Raw genomic sequence first — 24768 nt, forward strand, 5'->3', positions numbered from 1 at the left:
TGGTTTAAACATTATTTGGCAACGATAAGGGAGATCGGGGGGGGGGGGGGGTTGTTGCATACGTCTGTGCCTGTATGTATGTACGTATGTAATAATTGAGCAACGGTTGAGCAATCTCTAGCTGTGTGTGCGGCGTGTGACTTACAGGCAAATATCGCGGTGTGTGATTTACACCAACATCGACTCAATTAGGGGGGGGGGGCAGAATGTAAAATCAATGGTCACAGTAAAAACCGCACAGACGGCGATCGAGCGAGCGAGCGAGTTGCTGAGTGCGGACGCTGCGTTTGCTGCGTAAGGGACTGCAGCGGGTGAATGAGGCTCACAGATGTGATCACGCAGAGACACGGCGACAGGCCGTCTCCATACAAGCACAGTCGAGCACGCACACAGCCTGGTGAGTACTGGGGTGGGGTGGGGTGGTGATGGTGTAGACAAACTCACGTTTGGTGGCGAGTTTTCGAGCCGGTCCTTTGGAACGCATGGCTGTGCCGGCGGCGCCGCGGCAGATGATCGGCGAGGAAGCGCAAAAAAAATCTCTGAAAGCTCTCGAACTCGTCCCAAACAACTCCACCAAGCAGCACCCCCCCCCCACGAACCAGCCAGCCCAGCCAACCACCTACCCCCTAACACCCACCCCCATCTCCCCTACCCCCACCCACCCCTACTCTCTGCCCCTCTCTCGCTCTCACTCCCCAGCGCTCCCTCCTCCTCCTCCTGCTCCTCCCTGTGCACTTCACTTTCTCTTTCACGGCTACCGCCACTCACTTCACCCACACACTCACCCACGCACCCCCCACACCACCACCACCATCCCTCCCTCCCTCCTGTCTACTGTCTCTCGGTAGGAGTCGGCGGGCGGGCGGGCTGGGTGGGTGTTGGGGAGGCGTGTGGGCTCCGTCACGTCTTGATGGTTCAATGGTTGTAGTGAAGGCGCATGCGCGCCCTTGCTCCTTCTCTATTATGCGAGCGTGCGATGTTGGGGGTAGAGAGGCGAGAGAGAGGGAGAGGCGAGAGAGAGAGAGCGCTGAGAGAGGGCTCCAGTTATTTATTGCGCGCGTGCACGCAGTGGCTGATGATGATGATGATGATACTGCTGATGATTTGCTGTTAACGTTATTATTTCGTACAGATCGTTGTTAATTTGTTACGCAGTCTTATACATGTCTGATCCGCGTATTATTATTATTATTATTGTTAATTCGTGCTAATGTGTTTTTAAATTGTTAAACAAACGGTAATAGATGTCTTGGGGATTAGATGATCATGTGTGCGTAATCAATGTAATGATTTGCACCCTTCGTGTGATGCACGTGCAAGTATGAACTTGTACTTGTGAACGAACGAGTGAACGTGAGTGAATTAACACGGATACGCAGGCGCGCCGAGCCATACAAAAGGCCAATATTCTCCGCGCAGTCTTCCACAGACTGTTGGGGCAAGTGCTGTTGGCTGCTCGCGAGCATCTTTGAGAGCTAGCGCGGCACGCAAGGGGGTGGGGGTCGACAGCACCACGCCTGGCCGCCTTTGTCTCCCCAGTGGCGATGGTTACACACCACATCGGCAAAGTTGATCGAGGGGAAAGTCCGGTACCGGTTGAAATATTCGTCACCGATGTTGGCCGTGAGCGGGAATCGAACTCGGATTCGTAGCGCTAACTACTGCACCACCGCTCCCCATAAGCGCGCCTCAGACTCGCGCGAACACACAAAGACAAAGACCCCCCGTGTAGACTTAGCAGGATGTGGGGGCAAGTGCTGTTAGCGAGCACATTTGAAGGCCCGAACGGCACACGAGGGGGTGGGTGGCCAGCACTACACACTAACGGACACACACTCACACACACGTATTTCACATTTCACTGCACACACGCAGTTATGTACACATTCAATGATGCAATTGCACACACGCGCGCGAGCACTCAAATATACACAAGCTCACGCACACACGCACCGATGCAATTACATACATACGATCATACACGCGCGCGCGATGCATGTTCAGTTAAATACGAGCGTAAACATAAAATCCGTATATTCATGACATTCACCCAACATTATTAATTGTCCAATTACTATTAAGCGTTTTACTTAATACATTTACATATTATTATTATTAGACGAATGCGTGATCAGAAGATGCCGATTCGGCAAACCTCCCTGAAAGAGCACTTGTTGGTTCAATACGGCAAATGGAAATTAGTCTTCACCCAGCTAGGTACATTATATATTTCTCGGCGCGTGTAACTTTATTCCATCACATCGTACAGACAATTAACGCACCTATTAGAAAGCTAGTTTCACGGAGAGGTTATTTTAGTTTAATGCATCTGACTTTCATTTGCATACCTATACGTACGTTCCATGGGTGTAAGATGTTATTGAATACTGTATATGTTTGTTAGTTTACGAACAAAAACACGCACACAAAGATCCCCCCCTCCCGTATAGCCTTAACAGACAGTCGAATCAAGTGCTGTTTGCGAGCACCTATGAAGGACAACACGGCACAAGAGGGGGTTAGGTGGCAAGCACCACGCCGGACCGCCTTTGTCTCCACATTGGCGACCTTTAAAACACACCGCATCAGGGACTCGGTCGAGGTACTCGGCTCAGGTCGGCCTAAGCGACGCGCAGTGCCGGTTCGAATATGAATCATCGATGCTCGCCGTGAGCGGGAATCGAACTCGTGTCGCCGGATTCGTAGCGGAGCGCGATAAGAACTACACTCCCGCTCCCCAATTACACACTCACTCGCACGCAATGTAGATAGTGTACACACGCAGTGTACACACACAGTGTACACGCTTAATATACTCACATTAGATGCAGAGTCAAACCGGCATCGGTTATATCATTAAATCCGCACATTTTTTCGTAAAAAAATGTTAATCAATTTAAAGATCATTACGCATAACAACGCAATCACTGCCGCCGTAATTAGCTTGTCCGTTAAAATTTGCATGTTAATTGTGTTACAATTAGTGCGCGCTACGATTTCCTTTGAGCGTCAATGAACACGTTAAAGTAGCAGCGCAGGAGCGGCCTTCTGCGCTGTCGCGATCGCGAACAGACACGCGTACACACAAGACAAAGATCCCCCCTCTCGTATAGCCTCAACATACTGTTGGGGCAAGTGCTGTGAGCGAGCCACCTATGAAAGACGGCACGTCACACGAGGGGGGTATGTGGCCAGCACCACCCCCGGCCGCCTTTGTCTCCCCGATGACGATGTTTACACACCGCACCGGGTGCTTATTTGAGGCTGTGTCGATCTAGGCGAGGCCCAGGATCGAGTGAGATCGTGGTCACAACGAGTGTTGTTGGCTGGGGTTCGTAACGCAGCGCGCTACGCTACCGCTCTCCGTGCACGCACACGAACGCACACGCGGACGCATGTAAAACACGCACACATCAAAACTGACACCACCAGTAGCTTTACAAATAACAATAATTCGTACTATCTCAATGCCACCAATGCATTACGCAGCCCCCCCCCCCTACCCAAACACTGCGTCAAACATCGTTGTATTTGTGACCATACTTCACCACGATGCTCAGTGTGGGTTGGTGAAGGGGTAGCAGGCAGGGCAGATCCAGCTGTTTTGCTATCAACTCGCCACTGATTGTTGTTAAACCGTGGCCGGGAAACGAACTTTAAGCGGGTGGGTTCAGAGCGCAGTGCGCTAACCACTGCGCCACCGCCCCTGTTTTAAATGCATGTATTTTATAGACACTTTGTATCAGAGGGATGTAAGGCAATGCTTTGCAATTACAAGCCATTGCCGTGGAGATCGCACGGGATGTGTCAGGAGATGATATTCAAGGGACGATGCAAATGCCTGGTCATGGACTACAGAGGTCGCATGCATGCTCATTGTCCGAAATCTTTTTTTTTTTGCCACAAATGAGCCACAATACCTTGCTGATCGTCAAGGAGCATACACCATCATCACGCGAACTCCGCTCATCCTCGCAGCAGCAAGCGGCGTTTGGCTGGCCATCGAACAAAGACGGTCTCACTGCACCGCGCGCTTTCGGATGCGCTTCTGCGACCCGTCTGGAACGCTCTTCCTTTCGATATGAGGAAGCCGCTGGAGGATGTGCACTTTTAAATCTACAACGAAAACTCATTTCTTTAGAACCGCTTTTGTGTTGAGTTTGTTGTTGTCGGTAAAGTCACGGTCTCGAGAAGCTGTGAATTCTTGTCTCGTTGTCTGTTAAAAACTCTAACAGATAAGTGAAACTCCTCCCCGTAGAGGCTATTAATTCTAGATTTGAAGTTTTCGTGACTGCAAGGATTCATGCTGTTAGGTTTTGTCGGTACCCCCTCCCCGCCCGCCCGCACCCCCGATTCGCACGGTTTGCTCCGTACTGTGCGAGAGAAGTTCAATGATTGAGGAGATTGCACCCACTGGCTGAAACCTCAAGGCAGTCGCTAAGACTTTTATTTCTGATCGCGGTTTCTAAGCACAGCACCCGCACCCCCCCCCCCGAGGCCCCTTGCAAACGTCGAGGGGCCAGTAACACACAGCACGACGAGTGTGTGCGATAGGCAAAAGTGTTATTACATTGACGTTTTGTTGAAATTCTAGCAAATGTTTTTTTTCAGTTGCTTAGGAAACAGACGATTAGAGGGAATTAATTTTGTTTTGTTTCCCGTGTGCGATACAAATTGAGTTCAGTGAATTTCGATTGTCACGGGAAGTGTGTTCGGACTTACTCTCAAGTATTTAATTACGAGTACATTCATAATATAATACTGTATTATACGTGGACGATTCTCGTTAGCTAATCGATATTGCGTTCGTTTTAAATCGCTTAATGTTGAAACCGTTTAAAAAAGTTCGGGGGTTTAAACATTTTAGGTTATTCGTGCAAATGTTAAGTTGCATATATACAAAGACAAAGATCCCCCGTGCAGCCTTAACAGACTGTAGGGGCAAGTGCTGTTAGCGAGCAACTATAAAGGCCGGCACGGCACACGAGGTGGCGGGTGGCCAACACAACGCCCGGCCGCCTTTGTCTCCCTAGTGGCGATGTTTACACATCGCACCAAGTACTCGTTTGAGGCTGAGTCGACCTAGATGAGGCCCAGGACCGTTTGAGTTGGCCGTGAGCGAGAATCTAATCCGGACACGCCAGGTTCGTAGTGCAGCGCTAACCGCTACACGACCGTACGTTTATGTGTGTATATATACACACATACACATACTATCATATACTGAAATTAATACTGCCCTTAGAACAGGTTAATGACACAATTCCAGCTGTTAAGGGGGAAATCGCCAGGGCTTGGGAAAGCGACATCGCCAGACAAGACGATGACAGATACAGGAGGTCAAGAATATTGACGGAATGGCAACAAAGGAACGGATAAGGGTCCGGGGAGATGAACGGTGCAGAGAGGAGAATGAACGTGGAAATCGGCTCGTGGATTGATCGAGCACAGGACCCAGGAGGAAAGGTGGCTGACGTGAGGACACTCATCCAGCAGTGTATAGAACCTGGCCGATGACGACATTTACTGACGTATTCATAAAAATGTTTTTGGGTTAGATCGCGTAAGTATAAATGTGTCGAAACCCTCCATCAACCGACACAGCCAAATGGTCGTCTGGCAAATGAGAATAGTCTGGCAAATCGCCCGATGATGCTGGATGTAATTACCAGCGAAACGTCGTATTCAAATTGTACATGTTGTGGATTTACTCTCCAACACACACAGCGGTGGGCTGTAGCAGTATCTAATTGGCGTTTTGAATACGTGACAACCCCGTTACTAATTGGCTGTGTCGGGTGGTGGAGGGTTTTGACACATTTATACTTTACGCGACCTAACCCAAAAACCTTTATTACGATTAATATTTGTCGCGAAAGCCTACAACTACTACTACGTGTTTAACTGATTAACTAAGGTACGTTGCTCGTGTGTCATCAGCACGGAGACGAGCATAGCAGCCAAGGGTAGGTAACGCGTCCGAGTGAGGACGTGCATCGGAGGAGATTGAGCGAAGCATTCATCTCGTGCGGAGGTGCTGGGTCGATTATTATTATTATACATCGCAGAATTGTGGTAGAGAGATCATCACGGCTTAGTACGCGGTGACATCATCCAGCAGTGGATTTGGAACGTGGCCGACGACCCGATGCAACTAATCAGTCGTGTACAGTCACGACTTGGGGGAGGGGGGGGGGAGTAGGAAGTGGGGGGGGGGGCTTCATCCAGCAGTGGATTGACCACGGCTGCTTCCCCTGCTGCTGATGGTGACAAGAATAATAGGCAAATCGCGTATGCAATAGCACACCTTCTAACGGCACGGCCCGCATCACAAAGGGCCCTTTCTTAAGGCTCGCATCCCCCACTGGTAGCGAAATAAAAAGGTCATTCATAGGCATCATTCGGGCTGCATTCACTTGCTGGCAGCAGCGACGTCATAGCGCGCCCTTCGGAGACTGAAGATGTCTGAAATATTACTCTCGGCCTAAATGCTTCCATATGCGGGGTCGCTACTAATTAGCGGAGTTATTTTTGTTTGCCGCTGTTGTATATTTATGTTGTTGTTGTTGGTGGCGGTGGTGTTGATGCTGTGCGCGTGCTTAGTGCAGGTAGGGTACGAGCCCGAGTTTGGTTCCCGCTCACGGCCAAAGCCGGAGGGCGGATATCTGAAGGGTCGCGGGTCTCTCCCCTAGGTCGACTCGACCTCAAAATTAATACACTGGCGCGGCGCGTCAACATTGCCACTGGGGGGGGGGGGGGGGGGGGGGGGGAGAGACAACGGTGGCCTGGGTGAGGTTTGCTGGCCAAAGACAAAGATCCCCCGTGTAGCCGATACAGACTGTTGGGGCAAGTGACGTTAGCTGGCTCCTGCGAAGGCCGGCCTCGGCAGACGAGGGGGTCGGTGGCCAGCACCACGCACCCCGCACCCTGTTCTCTGTGTTATGAAATGGGCTCCGGTAAGGTCGACGCACCCATAGATTTTAATTTCCAAACATAGAGGGGGGGGGGAGTGCGTCTCATAATGTGAAGATCATAGTAATTGGAGTAATTAAGAGCAATAATTGGAAAATTCACAAACCTCAACAACACTGTGGCCTTAAAGTTAAGCATATAACTAGCGACGATTTAGGCAATGGTCCTTTCTGCATTGCAAAATCCATGTGCTCTGAAGAAGAGTCATTGCCCGAAACGTCGCCTATTCTACCCCCCCCCCCCCAATTAATGCCACAGGTGTTATTGACGAATACGTTGAGTTTGTGCGCGCTTGTGTGCATCACTGCCAACGCAGCAGCATCACCAGACACGTGAGATAATTATTAGTCTTGGTGCTTCTCTCGTTTTATGATTTGTCATCTTCTCCCAACGTTCGCTTCGTCCCTGGCGGTGCGGTGTTTTGTTTATATTCTCATTATCGTCGTGAAACCCTTTGGGGACGTTATTGTAGCATTTAAGCGCTCATTAAAAAAAAACACATTATCCTTATGTCGGCTATTATATTGTGTGTACGCATGTGTGTGTGTGTGTACACGCGTATGTGTGTGTGTGTGTACGTGCGTGTGTGTGTGGGGGGGGAGCGGTAGTGTAGTGGTTACCGAACTGCGCTACGAACCCGGCGACCCTAGTTAGATTACCGCTTACGGCCGATACCGGTGACAATGATCTGAACCGGTCCTAGGCCTCCCCTAGGTAGACTCGGCCTCAAATGAGTACCTGGTGCGGTGTTTTAAACGTCATCACTAGGGAGACAAAGGCGGTCTGGTGTGGTGCTGGCCACCCACCCCCTCGCGTACCGTGCCCGGCCTTCATAAGGTGCTCGCTCACAGCACTTGCCCCAACAGTCTGTTAAGGCTATACGGGTGATCTTTGTCTTTGTACTAGTACACACTAACCTTCGTGTGTCGTACAGTCTGTGCTGTCTTTGTATCCTAGTGTACAATCGTTTGTCTGCATGATGTATATACACGCATTATAGTGTACAAGTGTTTGTCTGCATGATGTATATACACGCATTATAGTGTACAAGTGTTTGTCTACATGATGTATATACACGCATTATAGTGTACAAGTGTTTGTCTGCATGATGTATATACACGCATTATAGTGTACAAGTGTTTGTCTACATGATGTATATACACGCATTATAGTGAACAAGTGTTTGTCTGCATGATGTATATACACGCATTATAGTGGACAAGTGTTTGTCTGCACGCATGATAGATATTGCATGTTCCACGTGCAGCCCCCTACGGAAAATCGATTCTTCAGTTAAGTATCACTCTGTAATTATATAATTGTACATTTAAGTATGCACACACGATATCGCGTCACCTACCATGATCATACATCAGTTAAAGTTTGTCCTGAAAAGGTGAGTTTACCGAAACGTCGAGATATTACTTTTCTGTTAATTGCCATATATATACACACACACCTAAACGAGTTTAAATTTAATTAACTTGTTATTTTAAGGTCACTCGTTCACCGGCGGTCAGTAGCCTCCTTATCGCTCTTCTATCGCTACTACTGCCATAGTTTCCATTCCCGTAATCTTCACTCATCGAGGGACTGCCTACAACAATAGACCGCTTCGTTTCACAAACACTGCGTGTAACCACCACGATACAGGCAGTCACAACAACACTCACCGACTCACTCGCTAGCTCCATCACTCACCTGATCCACTCACTCACCACACTGCAGGTCACAACACCACTTCCCCCCCCCCTAACACTGCTCCGCTGTTGGCATTTCCCCTCCTCTCATCGTCTCCTCCCCCCCCCCCCGCCAAAGCTCTCATCTCTAAATAACCTTGATTCATTTAAGAAATGTGTTACACTCTTAATCCATTACCGCTCTGACAGTGCTGTTTGTTGCTGACCGCTTGTCGTTTTTGGTGGGGCCTTTGAGGCCTGTGCTCATCATCCATACTTACCCATTTATTTATGTATTTATTTATTTCATTTATTTGGTATAGCCCTGTGAGCCATTCGGCTCTTGAATACCCGTTACCCTTGATTAACGATGCATGTATGTGCAGATACAACGCTTATAAGAAACATACGCACACATGCACAAATACAGATCGCGCGTATAACCTTATACTGTTGGGGCAAGTGTTGTTAGCGAGCACCTATTAAGGCCGACACGGCACACGAGGAGGTGGTGGGTGACCAGCATCACGCCCAGCTGCCTTTGTATCCCCAGTGGCGATGTTTCACATCGCACCAGGTACCCAGTTTGATGCGGAGTCGACCTAGGGGAGGCCCAGGACTGGTTCAGATAATTGTCACCGGTGTTGGCCGTGAGCGGGAATCGAACTCGGGTCGCCGGGTTCGTAGCGCAGCGTAGCGCTAACCGCGACACCACCCCTCCCCACACGCGCGCACACACACACGGTACTTTACGAAACATCATCATCATCATCGTCCCCTACAATTATTCTATCAAGGGACGAGCATCGCTTTTGCGTATCGGCCCAACTTCCCGACATCACCGGTTAATGCCTTGCGCATGTCCAAGGCCGCCCCCCCCCACCGCTCAAGACGCCTTCAAGGCGAGTCCGAACGCAATCCGGCGGCCGACGATCCATGAAACACCGTGCAGCAACAGCATCGTCCCGTCCGGCTGGATGAAGAAGCCGACTTGAATCATCACTCACTGCTCGGCGCCGTCGCTGCGCGTTAGCGGTGGCGCACAAAACACAACCAAGACAACAATTACTCGGCACATTGAGACAATCACGCTGTATGTTAGCCTTGGAAAAATGAAAACAAATATATCATTCGGCGAAGTGGCCGATAAATGGGGCCCTTTTCTTCACAGCGCATCAAGATTGTAACGCGAATTCACTACGATGTTTAGAACTCGTCGACAGCTCGGGTCCATCCACTGCTGAATTAACGCCTCTCCATTCCGCCGAAATCTCACGATCATGCGATGGAAAATAACGACCTCGTCCCACTGTTGGGAGAATATAAAGTAAAAAAAAAAATCAGAATTGACGTAGCTTTGGTATGTAGAGGCAAAGCAAATATGTTGTGATACTGCTTTGGCAGTAATGCGTACCCTCTAAAGAAAGCATATATATACAGTATATATGCGACGTCGTTTCAGAAAATGATCCTTGTACATAGCAATGGCGCTTATTTTAACCAATCTGCTATGAAGGGCCATTGATCGAAACTTTCCCCATGATATGTTCCAACTTGGGGTAGTAGGATTGAATACTTATTTTGCGTTTGTGTAGATTGTTCATCTGTGTACCTAAACCGTTTCGGTACATGGGAAAAGGCTTTTATCCAGCAGTGAATTGACAAAGGGCTGCTATGAGGATTGTTAGCAAACGCATTTTGAATTATGTAAAATTACCATGTTCTCCACGTTATATATAAAAAAAAAACATCGGTGCCGCGTCTTCTAATCCGGTAGTTGCCTGCGCGCACGCTGTGTGTGTGTGTCTGTGAGACGTGTACGACTTTATTGACAACGGGCATAATGTTTGACGTGCGTCTTACTTTCCGGAGCGTATTGCAATCCTGAACGTACATTACCATACGTACATGGACTGTCTAAAACTTGGCGAGGAATTTTTTTAAACACAAGTTGAGTTTCGCAAGGGAGACCTGGCCACAGTTACCATCATTTGTTCCAATAAGAGAGCAATTTGTGTGAATTGTCGAGTGCACCGACGACGATGTGTTTTCATTTAGAACGTGCCAGCAACTTTCTCTGCCCTCCCTGGCTTATTACTTCCAAACAACAATTGACAAAACTACCCCACATGCATATTCACACACACACCCCTATATACAGTAGTACAGACGTTTCAGTGTTATACCAATTGGAAGGAGCTGCCGTGGTTGTGATGGTTAGACCCCTGGACTTGCAATCCAGGGGGGAGGGGGGGGGGGGTCGCCGGTTCGATGCCATCCATCGATTCCATCTCCAGAATCAGCAGTTGAAACGATCTCGTCTCTCCACCCCGGCCTCGATCCACCCAGCGCTATGGATGGGTACACGACAGAAAAGTCGATTCCATCGGGTGGTTGAGTGTGGCGGGGTAAAGTGTGGATACTCCCCCCACTCCCAGCGTGTCTCGTCAACGTGCAAGGACACTCCACAAGACTGCACCACACCCTCTGAATAGGCGCTCTCTGCGAGGCTCCCTCTGCTCGAGGCCCATCCGCCTGCAGTGCCGTGAAGCGAGCAATTGCAGTGCTGCGCCTTTAGCGAATTGCGAGAGTCAAACGTCCATTCGCCCTTCTCTGCCCGTCCAGACGACACACACACACCGCTGCCGAGCGAACCGAGGCATGAACAGCCCTACAAAATAAAATAATAAAATAACAACAACAAAAACCGCTTCACTCGGTCACGGGCAGCAGAATGCTTCATTTACCTGTCCCCAAGCCAGTCGCGGCACCTCGCTGCACCCAAAGAATTCGCCTGCGTTCAACATCGAGAGCCGCGGCCTCGCTACGGAATGCGCGCGTGCACCTGGCGTGAGCGCGCGCGCCGCTCATGTGCACGGGGCCATGCACGGGGCCTACCGCCTCTGTGCCCACCGTGACCATGTACCGGGGGGTAGGCGGGAGTGTAGTTGATTATACTTTATGTTATATTGGCGATTCGATACACGAGCACGTGGTGATTCGTGTATGTAGAACACCCCACCCTCGCCCCGCCCGCCCTCCCAATGAAAACCATCAGTCAGTCATGGTCAATCCACTGCTAGATGAGGAAGGCCTCTTGCCCCCGCCTCCCCAAGCCAGTGCCCATCGCCCGCGATGCTGCGATGGACATCGACCGAGAGCCTCCTCCCCGCACGGACACCGATCTGACGATCGTGCCGCCGCTGCCGCCTCTTCGCGATGTTCCGTCCTCGTCGCACGCAGTTCCCGTCCCCTTTCCGTTCCATCGCTGCGCCATTCCATCACCAGCCGCTTCCATCGGCCATCGAGTAAACCCCCTGCCCGCAGCCTTGCCCGCTCCCGCGTGTTCTTCTCGACAGTCAACATAAAGAAGACGTCTCCGATGCGCGTGGGTTTCACCCATCTCACCCGCGTGTGTTCCGTTCTTTGCGCACTTTTCAGCTCTTCTTTAAACAGGTTCCAAATGTACCGGACGCATGTTCACCTTCGTGAACGTACTTAGGCATAAGTATAGCTATGTGAAGATCATCACGGTTCGTCGGCAGGTCATGCGTGGTGGGGGGTAAAGTGTGGGCACCCCCCCACATCTTTCAAGACGTTAACACCTTCTTAAAGAGGCTTTCTAGACAGCTCGTTCGAGTGGAGGCCCTTCCGCCAGCATTTGAAGCCACTGGAGCCAATACGCACTTTTGAAAGTAGATTGAAACTTATTTCTGTAGAACTGATTTTTGTAGCCAAATGTGCTCCGATTAGCACGGTTGGATATGTACGGTGCGAAAGAAGTTCAACATACACAGTGGCGTGAGCGAGCAATTGCAGGGCTGCGCTTTTGCCTTCGCGAGAGTGAACCCGAAACCACCTGTGCCTCTCCGCTCTCAATGATATCACATTTCACATCGTGTCCTGCACCAGTGGATGAGCACGTCGAATGGCCCCGCGGCTAATTAATTCGGGTCCCGTATTTACGCAAGATAATTGAATTAGATAAGAGATGTGTGTTGGGGTTGGTTTGTGTGTGGATTTCACCAGCACAGGGCAATCGTTTGCTACGTTTGCGATAGTTATAGGGGAGGGAGGGGTGAGAAAAAAATACAACTCCCTACTGCTACGAGGCTTCTTAAAAACTCCAGGTAAGCTCTGCGATCAATTAGATTCGGTGCAGGTGAATGAGCGACGTGGGCAGGTTACTAATTAAACTCGGAGGGATGGCGAGCAATAGCTTCTGGCTAAGAGCGGTAACAATAGGGCAGTGTTGTCCCCCCCCCCCACTGCCATCGCGGTAAAGCCACACTTTTACTCGTAGATTCATTTACTTGGAAGCAGGTGCTCGTGTAGTATTGTACAATGGCGTCCCTTTGTTAAGGAGACCCGGATCTGATATTTATAATATAAATAATCATAATAATAAATTTCAGCACTTTGTCAAAAATACCGCTGGTTCAAGAAGGCCACCCCCGTCCACACACACAGTGTCTGGTAATGTAGGAGGGGGGGGGGGGGTGTTTGACCATACTTCACCACGCTGGCTAATGTGGGTTGGTGAATGCGGAGGGAAATGAGGGAGTTGTATTACAGGTCCGGCTGTCACTGGCCAATGATGTTCGTCGTGGGCCAGAGATCTTACCAAGGTCGCCACGGTTCGTAGAGCAGTGCGTGGCGATAGAGAAGTCGCGTGATTTACTGGACGATTCAGCTGATGTATTTCTAGCCAGTTAAATGTAGTCTCATAAAAGTACCATCTATTGAACAGTATATATGCAAGAATGCACAGGGCGAACAATGGATCGTTGGATTCCATAGCCAATCGCACATCGTGTGAGCCAGTTAAATGCTTAAGGTTTAAATGTTTTACGTAGCCATTTGTGTGGTCGTAAGCATACTAACCAGCTGACTCAATGAGTGTACGAATGCAAGTTCACATTATTGTAGGTGTGTCACAGATTACGTATTGTAGCATATGGCGGTAAAAAGTCAACATTGGACCTCTTGTGTTCGACTCGACTTGTGCACAAGGTTTGCCTCGAAGTTTTTCCACAAGAACGCAAACCGGTGAACACATCCAACCGGTGAACACATCAAACTGGTGAACACATCAACGCATAAGCGGCCGCGTGCTGGTGAGCATGATGCCCCCCCCCCCCCCAGTCCCACGTTGCAGACCAAATCTGCGATCCGAGTTAGAGACGTGGCTCGGTTTCCTCCTTCACAGAGCCCCACCACCACACCTCACAGACTCACCACCTCGCACCTACCCCATCTATCCCACCAATAGATCTCACCGAACTCACCACCCATCAACTATTCTATCAGTCCCACCACCACGCCTCACCAACAACACCCCGTAATACACAACATGCCCCATCTGTACTCCCCCCCCCATCCACACAATCTCGAGTGAGTGCCTCCTCCACCACCAGCACCACCAGCAGCAGCCGCAGCACTGCACTGCCCGACGGCTCCCAACGCGCCCCACACGTCTCCCCAATCCCCAGGGTATTGCAACCAGGGCGACAATTACCGTGATGTTGACTCAACCGCGTGCACAGGGAGAGACTCGAGCACGTGGAGACACAGCCATACTTACCGCTAATTGGGGCTGCAGATTGGGAAGGGTGCTGGAGGAGAAGGGAGGGGTTGGTGATTGTGGTGGGGGATCAAGGGGAGGGGGTAGGGGTGTTTGGTGGTAAGGGCTGATTTGTGTAAATTACTGTCAACGGGTGGCACATGTGTAATAACACACGATCACAACCCGAGCGGGAATGCATACGGATCACGTAGCAATTGGCCCGCGTGTACAACACGAGCAGGGTTATCATTTCAGTCAGCTTGGATCCGTCCGGGTCAATAGCGACTCGTAAAAAAGTAGTTAACGCACACCCCCCCCTCCCCCCGGCAAAAACACCGCATCCAGTGTACCTCTCACTGTGAGCCTGGCGAATAACCACCGGCCACCGACTGCAATCTAAACACTCGACTTGGAAATCATTCAGCGAGAGATTAAGCCTCGAATGCTCGTAACCGGAAACAGGATTTATCCACTTTTTATTGGCTTTAGCGTCGTACTCAGCGAGGCACATTGCTTGGTCAACTGATTATTGGCACGGTATCGTGAAAAGTGTTTGGGCATGCAACTTGGAGGCGTTTATAATTTAGTAAGAAATTGCAAAAGCGAGTAAAAAAATCCTGAACCGTTTTTTGTTGTGGGTACAAATCAGAATTTTCGGTTTTCATATTGTCCATGTTAAAAATCAAAGAATAGACTACAATATAAAAATACGAGCTGGTCCTGAGGCCAAATTTGCGACACTAACGCTATACCGTTTCCTGCTGCAGGCATTTGATTCTTCTCTTATTTCCTTGCATCAACAGGAAAAGTTCAACCTCTGTAGGCCCCGTCCTTTCTGTTTATGCCAACAACGAACATTAAAATCCCTCTTTTGGAGCAATAGACAGCAGTAGATTTCATATCTCGTGCCCTTCCAGAACATCATTTAACATGTAGATCAGCCACTCACTCAGTCAGTCACAAGAATCCATGTATTTGCATTCTATTCTTATGTTTATGGCTGTTTGTGCGTTAAATACCAGGTTTGTTAGTTGTACAAGATCATTTCAGGACCGTGTGTGCTCCGGTCTCTGCGAACGTGATCTGTTTGTTTTCGTCGCCGTTTCTGCGCTCACCCACTGGGCCTCGGCAAGGTAAGGTCATTTACCCTTTTTACCGGGTAAAAGGGTAAAGGTAAAAGGGTAAAGGTGTCGACATGCCAAAGGGTAAGGTAAAGGGTAGGGTAAAAGGTAGGGTAAAGTTAGGCTCGTTGCTTTTTACTTTTTACCTTTTACCTTACCTGCTAAAGGGTAAAAGGTAGGGTAGAGTGATTGTATTGTGGTAAGGTAAAAGGTAAGGTAAAGGTAGTCTTGTTTTTTTACATTTTAACTTTTACCTTACCTTGCCGAGGCCTATCACCCACCACGGATCCCCCGTGTAAAATAGCCGCGAACGCTCGCTTAAACGGAAACATCCGTGTAACAAATCCATACAAACCTTAAACGATAACTGTAAAAATGTCACGCGTGCACTTCTTCTCACACACCTGTGTTGTGCGCTGCATGGTGCGGTGCATTCACCTGGCTTCGGATTCTCGTGGCCACGGCTAACGTCCGTGGCAAGCCGAGCGGGTATCTGAACGTGTCCTCCCCACCCCCTCGATTCTCGCGCCTACATCGACTCAGCCTGAACGAGTGTCGTGCGTGCGTGCGTCGTGAACAACGACACGGGGCCGAGGAAAACGCCAAAAGGCTGACAAAGAGCGCTGTGTGTGCTTTAGCTTTCCGCTGCGTCGTTAATAGGCGCTCGCTAACCGAACTTGCCCCCGACGGAAACGTCACGATTCGCACAAGAGGGCCTCTCGTCACCCTTCAAAAAATCTTCTTCATTCCGTGCCTTGTCTCTGGTTACGTTTGTAAATCCTCCTGTCCTCAACTCACCCCCAGCTTCCCCGCACCTAATCGCACAGAAAACACTGCCTCGCAACCTCCTGTCACAGTCCACACACACACAGTGGGAGGAGGTCCCCCTCCTCGTCGTTTTCTGCCCGCAAGGTCATGAACGGACTTCTGATAAACGTGGCGTTTTCTCCAGATACTCCGGGTTTCTCCCACACGCCAAATATTGCACCACAGGTTCCTCTTGTTAAAGTTTTTTTTACTGTTTGTTCGACTTAGCGTAGATTTGCTGGAACTAGAACTGGCTTGTGAATGCACTAACAAGCAATGTCGGAGTTCAAACGATTAAGATAGGTGGGCTTGGACAGGACACCGAGGCGATGTACGTATGCTCAACTTCCTTCGCACCGTACGTATCCAATTGCGCCAATCGGAGGTGCAGGGGAAGGACAAACTAAACACAAAAAGCAGTTCTCAAGAAATGAGTTTTCAATGTAGATTTTACAAAGTGCATAGCTCCAGTGGCTTCCTAATGTCGGAATGAAGAACGTTCCAGACGGCCGCAGAAGCGCATCGGAGAGCGCTCGATGCGGTGACCGCCATTATTGTTCGATGGTCGCGCCAAGAGCCGCTGCGAGTGAAAGCGGAGTTTGACCGGAGATGGGAGTTGCTGGCCGAACTATCATGGGATCGATATGGAGGTGGCGGCAGCTTCAGGGGAGGGTCATCATCCAGCAGTAGATTTCACACGGCTGGTGACGTTACATCATACCTGGCTGCGAAAACATTAAACTTGTCAAAAAACATGCTCGCACAATATCTTTCCAGTGCAGTGATGCTCCCTGCTGTGTGCGCAGTTACTTTTGTGCGCATGTTCTAGCGCACGTCTACAGCTCATCATTTTATGAATAAATACGAATCGCGTGCTCGTTCCGGAATATATTACCCCGGTCAAGACTGCACAGGGACAAACCGATGCCTCTACAGTTTGACGCTGAGTAAAAGCAAAAGAAGAAATGTATTTCGTTTCACTTGCAGGGGCGGTGGGTGGGAACAAAATTACTCGCTCGAGATGTCACAGCTGATAAGAAAAACGTTAGACGTACATTTCAATTGTGTATCCCGTACCCCGCCCCCCACCTCCCGCCCCCTGCACACTCCGCGAGGAGCTGAAGGAGGATGGAATGAAACCCGGGCGGAGTTTCACGTCGCACTGAGTTTGAAAGCGACGGGACAAACAAAAAAAAGAAACTCTGGAAAGATCCAGACCCAGAAACTTCGAGCATCACAGGGCGCACGAAGGTCATCTCAGGTCACCGAGGCCGACCAGGTCGCGAAGAGACTGGCAAGAGCGATTAGAGGACGACTACTCACGATGTTACACACGCACAGCCCAAATCCAACATCCGGGATGAATCCACTACTGGATGGAGGCTTCTTCGCCCGCCCTAATGATGTATTTGACCATACATCCCCATGCTGGTTCCATTGTGGTTCCATTGTGGGTTGGTGAATAGGAGGTGGGAGCAATAGAAGTAGAGTACAACAAAGATGCTTGCTTTGCATTGCCTTCTGCTGGCCCACCGCAGTTACAGGACTGGAGGCGATGAACAACAAGATCGTCGTGTTCGTGTGGATTAACGCTCAAGAGCAAATCTACAACTTTTTTTTTTCTTTTTAGATCCTGACCCTGACGCCTGCTGTAATGCCCTCTGAGCTACATAGCCATTTTCAGAAGCGACCTGGCCACAAATGACAGCTTAACGAAGTGGCTTATTATCACGTGGAAATGCGTGGAAGCCTAAACACTGTAAATGCACGTTGATTCTAAACGTGGAGGGAAACCCGGAGCATCTGGAGAAAAATCCACGCGACCACGGGAAGTGAGAGAGAGACATGCCAACTTCAAATATACAGCAGGCGTCAGGGTCAGGATCGAACCCACGACCTCCTCTATACCAAGAGGGGTAGTTAACATCGCCTCCGCGACGCCCTTTCATCATCGGCGGAATGCGTCCGATCTCGGAAGCTAAGAAGGGGTTCATCCCGGATGTTGGATTTGGGTGGAGGGGTGGATCGGTGATTGACCAACGCAGAATTGCCGCCATTTGATGGCCTTGTTGAGAAATGCGTGAACGCCAGAAGCGTAAAGAAAACGTGTATATGAGAATGTGGATATATAAATTTTCTTTTTTAAACAAATACATAGAAACCACGTGGAACTTAACGTTGTCACTTCGAGGTTCGTGTTATTCCAGTTTGGATGTATTTATTGTCCCCCCCTCCCTTAGCAGTGCGAACATAATTTTAACAAACTCGCAACAACATCTGGAAGCGTTTTGTTAAACGACTTCAGACGCGCGGCGGTACACGGCAAGACGCACGCAGCGACCAGTGCCGAGGCACGTGTGCCCACGGTGTTTTCACGTGGAAGGCGTGTAAATAGTAGCATGCTATCAGGTACATCGTGTGGCTGTGTGTGCTCTTTGAAGAAAAAGATCCCCCGGATAGCCTAAACAGACTGTTGGGGCAAGTGCTGTTAGTGAGCACCTATGAAGGCCGGAGCGGCACACGAGGGGGTGGGTGGCCAGCACCACGCCCGGCCGCCTTTGTCTCTCCAGCGGCGATGTTTACACACCGCACCAGGTACACATTTGAGGCCGAGTCTGCTTAGGGGAGGGACAGGTCCAGTTTTCGAAAATCGTTACTGGTGTTGGTGGCCGTGAGCAGGAATCGAACTCGGGTCGCCGGGTTCGTCCGCTACACGACCGTGACGATTATCTGAACCAGTTCTGGGCCTCGCTGAGGACACTTAGGCGCAAGCACCTGGCGCGGTGTGTAAACATCGTCATTGGGGAGACAAAGGCGGCCGGGCGTGGTGTTGGCCACCCACCTCCTCGAGTGCTGCGGCGTCCTTCATTAGGTGCTCACTAACATCACTTGTCCCAACAGTCTGTTGAGGCTATACTGGGGATCTTTGTCTTTATTCTCGAAAGTGCCTGAAAAAATACCAATGACTAAATTTGGTGTAATATTTATACTTAGCAAACGCTTATAAGTTCCAGATGAAAACGTTTACATGGCTCTGTTCAACAAGGGGCATAGATGTAGCCCCCAATTGCATGTTGAATCGTGTAGGCTATACTTAAATTTTCACCCAAAAAAAACTAAGCTCATCAATTTTGGCCGAAATGTTGGAAACTCAACGTAAAACAAACTTTCTTCTGGAAAATGTTACAACTAAGCAGATGCGCGTGGCAACTCTTATTCTAGAATTCAGCCTTCTAGGCCTTCTAGAACACGAGTGGAATTTACATCACTGACGGATTCCTCTCCGACGAGCGCCTCTCCCGGGCCAATGTTTTGAGTAAATCGAGTCGAGTCTAGGCTTCTAATTAGAAAAATATGAACACCACATTGGGCTTGGGTGATACAAATGTTGACTTGCGGTCCCGTAGGCGCTGGATGTAGGGCGACAGGAACATTGCTTTTAGGATTACATTCATCTCAAAATCGAGAACACATCTCTCGTACAAAGACAGAGAACCCCCGTATAGGCTTGACATGCAGCCTTTACAGAGTGGAGCTGAGTGCTGCGAGCGAACACCGGTGAAGACCAACGCGGCACACGAGTGTGTGAGTGGACCACACCACGCCCAGCCGCCTTTGTCTCCCCAGTGGTGAACACAACACACTAGTTGCTTCTTGAGGCCGAGTCGACCTAGAGGGGGCCCAGGACCGGGTCAGATAACCATCAGCGGTGTTGGGCCGTGAGCGGCAATGGAACTTGGGTCGCCAGGTTTGTAACGCAGCGCGCTAACCGCTACCCTACCGCTCCCCCCCCACACACACAGGCGCGCTTGGTGACACGAGCCGCTGACGCAAGCTGTAAACCAAGGACTGCGATGGCGTGAACGCACACGGTGGGGGGGGGGGGCGAGAGACAAAGTCCAGCGCGGAACTGCGTGCACGCGATTACAGTGCTGTTTGCACGGCGAGAGCCCTTAAACGCCATCGACAGCCCACTTTATTCATGATTATAGCCTCATTATTGGCAATATACAGTAGGCTGTTGTTTATGGACGAGCGTTACGACTGGGTTACGGATGCATAGGAGCGAGCCCCCAGTGATCGTTATAAGATCGTCATCCCATTCACGTTTCCGTTTATGCGTATGGCAGGAATATGTTCAGGAGTGCCCGTGTCGAGGTCTGCTCGCCACAAGGAGGCTTCAGGAGTTAAGATTTCGTGTCGTTTGGCAGTTCCTCCTCCTCCAATGAAGAAGCGTAGACTACAGTGGTGCTGCTCCATGTCTAGAGTTTTGGTTTGCATGGCCACAGTCAACGCACTGCGGTGGTTTGCGTCTTTAACTTCACATTGATGAAGGAGACGTGCCCATCGGCCCATGTTGTTGATGTTCTGATGGTTCCACCACCAGTGTCTTCGAGGGGCAATGTCAAAGTGGGGAGGAGGTGTGATGATATTTGGGTCTCTAACGAGGTTGTTTATTGTTTTGGACGCCAGCGTAGTTCCACTCTGATAGTGACTGCTGCAGCAGCAGCAGCGTTCTTTAGAATCTGGGTGACATTCTAGGATGGTGGCAGCAGCAGCAGCGCGAACTCATAACAGTGATGGCGATTGAGTGGGGCACACGTGGTGTGAAGTGGTGTTCAATATACACGTGGTGTGAAGTGGTGTGTAACATACACGTGGTGTGAAGTGGTGTGTATGATACACGGTGTAATATACACGTGGTGTGAAGTGGTGTGCATGATACACGGTGTAATATACACGAGCTATCTACACACGCACTGCAAGCACGTGCGCGTTTGTGTGTACTGGATACGTATGTATGGAATAGTGTATAAGAGATACACACGCATACATGTATCGTGTGTGTTGTGTATCAGCCACGCTGGTTCATGTGCAATGTATAGGAGACACACAGGTGCATGTGTAGTGTATAGGAGACACGTGTGCATGTGTAGTGTATAGGAAACAAAGGTGCATGTGGATTGTATAGCAAACAGAGAGAGGTGCACGTGTAGTGCACGGGAGACACGCTGGTTCATGTGTAGTGTATGGGAGACACAGAGAGGTGCAAGTGTAGTGTATGTGAGACAGAGAGGCGCTGTGTGAATCTAGGTGGCCGGGTGATTCGCGGGGTTGGTGTCAGAGTGGGGAGGAGGAGGACGTCGTGCGAGGAGATGGAGCGCTGTTGCCCGAGGGACACGGGGACTCGTTCTAAGCGGCTGATGCTGCCACCACGGGTCACCGTGACAGCGTGGCTCGCAGAGGGCCCCCCTGGGCAGTAATTATGAGTCGTTAATTGGGTTCAGGACCTCGCGTTGTTTCGGGTAAATGAGTAGCTTGTCCTTCCATTACGCCGGGGTCCGAAGCAGACACACACACACGTACACACACGCGCGCGCACATACACACACACAGTGTATCCACGTGTACAGGTAACAGAGCCCCGTTATCAGAGGCACGCGCGGACACCGACTCCGGCTAGAATTCTGCCACCTCGGCCAGCTACGCCCGCAGCCGCGTTGCATTTCTGCTTGGGCGGTCGTAGTGGCGGCCTGCAATCCACTTCTGTGGAGGTCATCAGCGAGCGGTTGGTGGATCACCGTACTCAATGTCGTAAAACGCGCCTCTCTTCCCGTGGGTATCGAGGTGGTGGTGCCATACACCCTGGCTCGGCCAGGAGAACGCGTCGCGGGCAAGTGGACTGATCGCCATCTGTTTCCGTCTGTACGGAGATGGAGTGTTGCCTCCCTCGAGCAAGGGAGGCTTTCTTCGTTATGCTTCGGGGTTTCCTCCCCACGTGGACAATGAACGCTTCATTAATTGGCTGAAAACATCTTAAAATAAACAACAACACAACCCAATGCAGGACACTCCTGAATATGAGTGACTGAATGTGGCCCTTCCTGGAGAAAAACGTGAATTATATTAAGCTATTATTAAATGTTTTCATTATGTTTTGTCATTCCCCCGTTGTTCTGCAGGCGTTGTCACGAGACCCGATAACCCATTCGGATATCGCGTAGCAGCGCGACCCTTCGTGTTGGAGAACGGCCCGCAGAAGTGGTTATTGCAGAGCTACGCCTGAGAGATCCCCCTCATCAAATGACCTCTGGGCCCCCACACACAGTCGAAGGGCACCACTATTCAACTGGCTCTGCCATATGCGAGTGATGTTAGTCGCATCATAGTGAAACCGATGGTTTAATTTAAAGCTGGAATTTAGCAAAACTAAAGTGCAGAACCAAATTGACTGATTTTATTTAGCAGTGATCGATTACCTGGCTGATACCCATTAACTCCCTAATACTCGAGAACCTGGTCTAATAGCAGACAGCTGCCTGGATTCAAACCCAGGGGCTCTCAGCGGAGCAAGCTCATCCCCTGACCTTCGGAGCCACCTCCAGCAATGCATCCGTTTAAAACAGGGCTACAACTCCGCTGATGGGGCTTTGGAAGTCGAAACTGGCGTCAACGCGTTGACCTGCTGCTTATCCTAAGCAGATATTGGTTCGAAACGGAGCATCGGCCGATGGACTCAAATCCCAGCTTAATTCCATTCAGGTCAGCCCCGGTTGAGCTGGTAAAACAAAACCAGGCCCGCAACCGCCACATCGCATCCACAACACTTCTCGTTACGGCTGCGGGAGTTGTTCATGCGCCACTTGCTTCAATCTAGCAACGAGCCGGATCACAATTCGGTGAGAACTAATTAAGCCCCCGACTAAAACATAGTTTTTATTTTGGACGCGGTAAAAAAACTCACACGGACTCTCGTGTGATTATTTATATATTAACGTCCATGTATTCACTTAGGCAAATATTGCATGTTCACACGCACGCTGTATACACAAAGCACCGATTAAGGCAGAAACCTCCGCATATGCATGCACGCTCAAAGACATATGCTCATGTGTACACACACACACAAAGAGAAATATCCCCCTGTGTAGCCTTTACTTTGCCTGTTAGGGCAAGTGCTGTTATAGTTGTTAGCGGCACCTATCAAGGCCGGTACAGCACACGGGAGGGCGGGCGGGTGGGTGGCCAGCACCACGCCCGGCCGCCTTCGTCCCCCCAGTGCTGATATTTACACAGCACCAGGTTCTCATAGTGCGGGGTTGGATATTAGTCACCGATGTAGAGCGTGAGCGGGAATTGAACTCGTATGGCCGGATTAAGAGCAGTGTGCTCAGCACAGCGCCACCGCTCCCCTTACGTGTACACACACACCTCCATACACACGCACATCCATACACACGCATGCACACACATTGAGGCCGGCAGTCGAAATGCCTGCGGCGGCCGGTAGGAAATTAACCTTGTGAGAGCACCTGACCTGCAGACGATATAATCAATCACTGCATCAGCGAGGCACTTACAGAGAAGCACTGGGATGTGCCACGCGCTATGAAAGCGAGACTCAGATGGCCTGATTAGCCCCGGGCTAGAAAGATGGGGCAGATTAGGGAGCCTCGAACAACCATTAATCTCGGCGTTGTTATGGTACGAGTGTAGTTTGTGTGTGCATTCGTGGGTATCCGTGTCTCTGTGTGCATACGCACGTGTCTGTGTGTGTGAGACAATGTGGGGAGCGATAGTGTAGCGGTCAGCGCGCTGCGCTACGAACCTGACTACCCCGGTTCGATTCCCGCTCACGGCCAATACCAGTGACGATTATCCAAGCCGGTCCTGGGCCTCCCCCTAGCTCAACTCGGCCTCGCTAACAGCACTTGCCTCAACAGTCTGTTAAGGTTACACGGGGAATCTTTGGCTTTGCCCGGGACTCTACGGCCTCATGTACCACACGCACACACGTAGCCAATGGTAGCAGGTGACACTTTAACAAGCTCTGGACCACCTCTAGGTCAACTCAGCCTAGAAACGTAGATCACGTGTCAACACGAACATCGTCGAGACGAAATAAACGCAACCATCGCTTGCTTGGGCTGACATGTCAAACACGACCCCACCTGAAACGTTTATACTCATTTGAAGATGTCCGCGATAAATGATTATCACTTTCGTTTTAAAGAAGCGTGGATGATTAGCTAAATACATACATGAGCCGTATGTATGTTTTGCGTATGTCTGTGTGTGGGGCAGAGCGGCGGCGCAGCGGTTTGCGCACCGTGCTTTGAAACCCGACGATGGAAGTTCGAATCCCGACCCCGGTGAACATCAACTGGCGACCCTTCCGCCCCATTCAACACCACCCCCCCCTGCACCGACCCGCACGGTGAAGTATGTCCAAATAATCCGACGACTGGCAGGATGTAGAAGATGCCTTCTGTCACGAGTAGATTGGCAAACGCTGCGAGTGTAAGTGTGCGTGTGTATTAGCGTGTGTGTGTGTATGTGAGCGGCTATTCGTGTGTGCGCTGGGGAGCGGTAGCGTAGCGGCTAAACGCACTGGCGCTCCCGAACCGGCGACCCGAGTTTAATTCCCACTCACGACCAATAAAGAGTTGCGAATATCCCAACAGAGCCTGTGCCTCCCACCCCCTAGGGCGACTGGGCCTTCAAATCAGATGCTGGTGCGGTGTGTAAACTTCGGCAATCGGGAGACAAAGGTGGCCGGGCGAAGTGTGGGTCACCGTGTGTGTCACTGTGTGGGTCACTCATCCCCCCCCCCATTTGTGTG

General features: G+C 50.3%; 1 protein-coding gene and 1 long non-coding RNA gene across 2 annotated transcripts in view; one reads left to right on the plus strand and one right to left on the minus strand.

Moving 5' to 3' along the window:
• Window positions 1–602, minus strand: part of LOC144945017 (histone-lysine N-methyltransferase MECOM-like) — a 247443-nt gene extending 246841 nt beyond the window's left edge. Inside the window, exon 1 of the mRNA XM_078873180.1 lies at window positions 445–602. Coding sequence (XP_078729306.1) covers window positions 445–484 — 40 coding nt within the window. The 5' untranslated portion in view covers window positions 485–602. The remainder of the gene's footprint in view (window positions 1–444) is intronic.
• Window positions 261–22207, plus strand: LOC144945018 (uncharacterized). Its single transcript, XR_013639618.1, has 3 exons — window positions 261–397; window positions 19949–20017; window positions 22109–22207. It is a non-coding gene; the product is annotated as an uncharacterized LOC144945018 (long non-coding RNA).
• Window positions 22208–24768: the final 2561 nt, after the last annotated feature.

The sequence above is a fragment of the Lampetra fluviatilis genome, chromosome 36 (genome assembly GCF_964198595.1).
Source record: "Lampetra fluviatilis chromosome 36, kcLamFluv1.1, whole genome shotgun sequence".
Taxonomy (NCBI): Eukaryota; Metazoa; Chordata; class Hyperoartia; order Petromyzontiformes; family Petromyzontidae; genus Lampetra; species Lampetra fluviatilis.